We start from the raw sequence: 4,099 nt of genomic DNA, 5'->3' as shown, positions 1-4,099 counted from the left end.
GGGGGAGGTGTTGGGGTTGTGGGGGGAGGGCTGGGCTGGGGGGAGGTATTGGGGGGGCTGCGGGGGGATTGCAGGGCTGGTACTGAGTGCGGGAGGCAGTTCTCAGGGCCGGGCTGGGGTTCCCCCACACGGGAGGTGGCAGAGGCGCGAACCCAGGCGTCCTGGCTCCCCGCTCTAACGCTGTGGCTGGTTCCAGGGCCAGTCTCGAGCGATGATCGGGGCCGGGACCCCCGGAGGGGCTGTTTGATCTGCGCCCCGGCCGCCATGACCGAGTACAAGCTGGTGGTGGTGGGGGCTGGTGGCGTCGGCAAGAGCGCGCTCACCATCCAGCTCATCCAGAACCATTTCGTGGACGAGTACGACCCCACCATAGAGGTGAGACCCCTGCCCAGCTGCCCCAGCCCCCCACACCCCAGAGGGGCCCCTGCCTGCCCAGCCCCTGTGTGCCTGCCCCAGAGGGGCCTCCATATGCCCAGCCCCCCGGCCCCCCCCCCAAGGGGCCCTCGCCTACCCAGCCCCTGTGTGCCTGCCCCAGAGGGGCCCCCGCCTACCCAGGCCCCATGTGCCCCAAGGGGCCCCGTCTGTCAGGCGCTGGGGCACTCCTAGCCTGTCTCGTCCCCTCCCAGGACTCGTACCGGAAGCAGGTGGTGATCGACGGCGAGACGTGCCTGCTGGACATTCTGGACACAGCCGGGCAGGAGGAGTACAGCGCCATGCGCGACCAGTACATGCGCACGGGCGAGGGCTTCCTCTGTGTCTTCGCCATCAACAACGCAAAGTCCTTCGAGGATGTGCACCACTACAGGTCAGCGGGGTCCTTTCCCCAGCCCGGGGCGGCGCGTGGGTAGGTTGGGATAACGGGGGGCTGCGGGTTGGAGTTGAGAGGTACCGGTGCGGCAGGGCTGTGGGGGAGCCCAGGCTGGGATAATGTGGGGACTGCGGGTCGGGGTTGAGGGACACCAGCAGGGCTGGGATAAAGAGGGGGCTGTGGGTTGAGATTGAGGGGCATTGGCAGAGCTGGGGGGAGCCCAGGGCTGGGATAATGGGGGGCTGTGCGTTGGGGATCATCGGCAGACCTTCGCACACCTTGCCTGGTTGTAGATCATGCTGTCCCCCGTTTTGTGGCGGCGCGTTGGGTTGCCGATTCAGAACCTGCTGGCACCAGTGAGCGTTGGCTCCGGCTCTGTACTGAAGCCAGAGCAGCAGCCCCCTCTAGTCAATGGCCCCTCAGGAGCCCAGGTGCTGTCTGGCCCAACCTCCTCTGTCCAGCCTGGCGTCCTTTCCGCCGGGCAGCAATGCCCCAACCGAAGCTGCGGGATTGGGGGCGGATGGCGGCGGGGTCGGTCTTCTCTCCAGCCCCCGGCTGTGTACTTCAGCTCTGATGGCCCCTTTCCTTCTGCCCCAGGGAGCAGATCAGCAGGGTGAAGGATTCGGACGACGTCCCCATGGTCTTGGTCGGTAACAAGTGCGACCTGCCCTCTCGGACGGTGGACACCAAACAGGCGCAGGAGCTGGCGAAGAACTACGGGATCCCTTTCATTGAGACCTCGGCCAAAACCAGGCAGGTGCGTGGGGGACCCTGCTGGCGGTGGGGATGCAAAGCGACACCGGCCTGTTCCCTTGGCCCCAGAGCTGGCCGGAGAATGATTTTTTTTTTTTTAAATAAGTGGAAAATACAAAATCTTTCGATTGGGGACGGCTGCTACCCATGTTCTCCTTGCTAGGCTGGGTCCCCTGGGTGCTCTCCATCTCCCAAAACGCCTAGCTCGATTCCAGAAGTGACTGGAGACTTCTGGCTAGTCTTGTTCTAACGCGTTTTGGGAGGGATATTAAACACCTTGTGCATCAGAGCGAGGAGGAGACCTAGCATTTGGGGGTAGATGCCAGCGTCCGCGTTCTGCAGCGTTCTGCAGCGTTTGTCGTCCGCGCTAGGGCTCCTTAACTCTGCACCAGCCGTGCTTTCGGGCGGGGACTTTGTCTAAACCTCCATTTAGCTGCGTGTGTTTCTCTTCTCGCCCGTTCTGCTCTTGTCACGCCAGGGAGTGGAGGACGCTTTCTACACGCTGGTGCGGGAGATCCGGAAACACAAGGAGAAGATCAGCAACGGGCGCAAGAAGAAATGCTCCAAGAAGAAGTGCGTGATCCTCTGAGGGACAGACTGGCGCGGGAGTGGCGAGGATCCTTCCGCCCCCAACCCTTCCCCTCCTGAGCCCTTTTGGTTTGTAAACTCCAGCAGCGCAGCGTCCAGCAACATCCTGATGCTTGGTTGGCTTTGGAGCAGCCGGGAGGAGAAGGCAGCAGAGACTAGGATGTGACTCTCTTTTGGTTTCGTGGTTCCATTCGTCCCTGAAGCTCCAACTAAAAAGAAGTTTCAAAACTGCACCGATCTACCCTACCCCCTGACGTCGGCCCAGAGACGCCCTTCGTTTTGCTGGCTGTTTTTCATAGGAGAAGGAAACATCCCCTGGAACGACTGTAGACAGAAGCGCGGGCAGCAAAATCCCATGAGCTGAGGGGTTGTAATTCCTCCCTGTCCGATCAAACACCAGGCTGTGGTAACACAGATACTAGTGCGGTTGAATCTCTGGTCCCGTTAGCAGCTATCCGCAGCCCTCTGGTTTGCTCTCCAGTTGGAGAGCAGGTCTTCACCGGGACAAGAACAGCTGTGCCACCTTAGCGCACAACCTGTGGGCACGATGGAGGGAGAGGGTAATTTGCTCCCCAGAGAAATAAGAGCGTCCAGGCCGAGTGCAGTTTTGCAACAGCTGGAGGCTTTGTAAGTCCTGCAGTTAAGAAGGGTGCCAGGTTCTGGGGATGGCCCCACTCCATTGGCATACCTGGTGGGTGGGAAGCCAGGGACCACGGTGGGGTTTGGGTCCCTCAGAGCAGAGAGGTAAGAAGGTCAATAGCTGTGTTTTGAGGGTAGTGATAGATTGGGGTCACCCTCTGTTCCTCTCCTGCTGTTTTGGCTGTTCCTGGGAAATCTGTGTAAGTTTTGGTGATTGGGAGAGGAGCAGGCGACTCGTGGAAATGGCTCAGCTGTGTATGGATGTTCTGTTTCTGGGCCCCCCCACTGAAAGGCATTTCTCCCCCGATGCGCTGTGCAGAGAATGGGAGCTGCAAATAAACCAGTGAAGAAGTTAACCCAGCCACACGCGTGCCCAGTCGGTCTGCATTTCCCAATCCTCGCGTCTCGGGCTGAAAAATCGTAGTTGACGTTGACGGGGGAGCCTGGCTTGATTTCGGGGGAGGAAGGTGGGCGGGCAGAACTGGCGGATCCCAGGTAGACAGACCCCGAGTCCACCGTCATTTAGCTTTTGTCCACAGTTCTGTTGCTTCTACACAAACGCTCCAGGTCCCAGGGTGGCTGAGTCTTAAACGTGTCAGTCTTTGCTTGCTCGCTGTGGCTGCGCCGAGCCTGCGGGACCAGGGTGGGATGCGCCAGGGCGTGTGCTGGGGTGGGAGCTGAGCACTAGACTCAGGGCTCTGGGGTGAGGGGGTAACCCCGAGTGCTGACAGCAAGGGCTCTGCGGCTATGGAGCTCTAGGCCAGGAGGTCTGGCTGCAGGAGCGGGGCCCTCGGTTGGGCTGCTTCGGGCAGGGATGGGCACGGAGTTTAAAACCACCTTTTGTAATCCCCAGATCCGGGGCCTGCCTGGGCCCCACTGTCAATAAAGCAGCCCCAGATCTGCCCTAACTTACTCTGATTCCCACTGGCCCTAAGGAGTAGCTCTGCCCCCAATGGGCCCTGGGGGTAGAGAATAGCGCAGCCCAGTGCCCCCCCGGCCATGCCCCCACTCTGCCCCCTCGAGAGCCTGCGGGGCAGAGAATAGCCACGGGCCAGGACATTCAGCCAAGCCCCTGCTGTGCCCTATGGGCAGGGAATCGTCACCGGGCAGGGAGCCCTGGCCACACCCCTGCCCCGTCCCCTATGCCAAGGGCTGGCAGCAAGGCCCTTAGGCCACTCAAAGCTGCCAGAGGACCATAGAAGGGACCTCAGGTGACCGAGAACATGGGCTGTCTGCGGGGGGACCCAGCAGGGACGTGACGGCTCAGGCTGACCCTGCACTGACAGCCACGCTCCCAGTTCATTGGCCTGT

At 61.2% G+C, this 4,099-nt stretch overlaps 1 protein-coding gene across 1 annotated transcript; it reads left to right on the top strand.

Moving 5' to 3' along the window:
- The first annotated feature begins 140 nt into the window (after positions 1–140).
- LOC112117049 (GTPase HRas) lies at positions 141–3,148 on the top strand. Its single transcript, XM_024214891.3, has 4 exons — positions 141–375; positions 627–805; positions 1,406–1,565; positions 2,040–3,148. The coding sequence occupies exons 1-4, from the start codon at positions 265–267 to the stop codon at positions 2,148–2,150; spliced, it is 561 nt and encodes a 186-aa protein (XP_024070659.2). The 5' UTR covers positions 141–264; the 3' UTR covers positions 2,151–3,148.
- Positions 3,149–4,099: the final 951 nt, after the last annotated feature.

This window comes from Terrapene carolina, unplaced genomic scaffold (assembly GCF_002925995.2).
Source record: "Terrapene carolina triunguis isolate 2854851 unplaced genomic scaffold, T_m_triunguis-2.0 Scaffold614, whole genome shotgun sequence".
NCBI classification, from domain to species: domain Eukaryota; kingdom Metazoa; phylum Chordata; order Testudines; family Emydidae; genus Terrapene; species Terrapene triunguis.
This window is presented reverse-complemented; position numbering and strand designations above follow the sequence as displayed.

Coding starts and splice junctions, on each gene's coding strand:
- LOC112117049 (XM_024214891.3), top strand. CDS start 265: ATGACCGAGTACAAGCTGGTGGTGGTGGGGGCTGGTGGCGTCGGCAAG. Junction 806..1,405: donor GAGGATGTGCACCACTACAG/GTCAGCGGGGTC, acceptor CTTCTGCCCCAG/GGAGCAGATCAGCAGGGTGA. Junction 1,566..2,039: donor CCTCGGCCAAAACCAGGCAG/GTGCGTGGGGGA, acceptor TTGTCACGCCAG/GGAGTGGAGGACGCTTTCTA.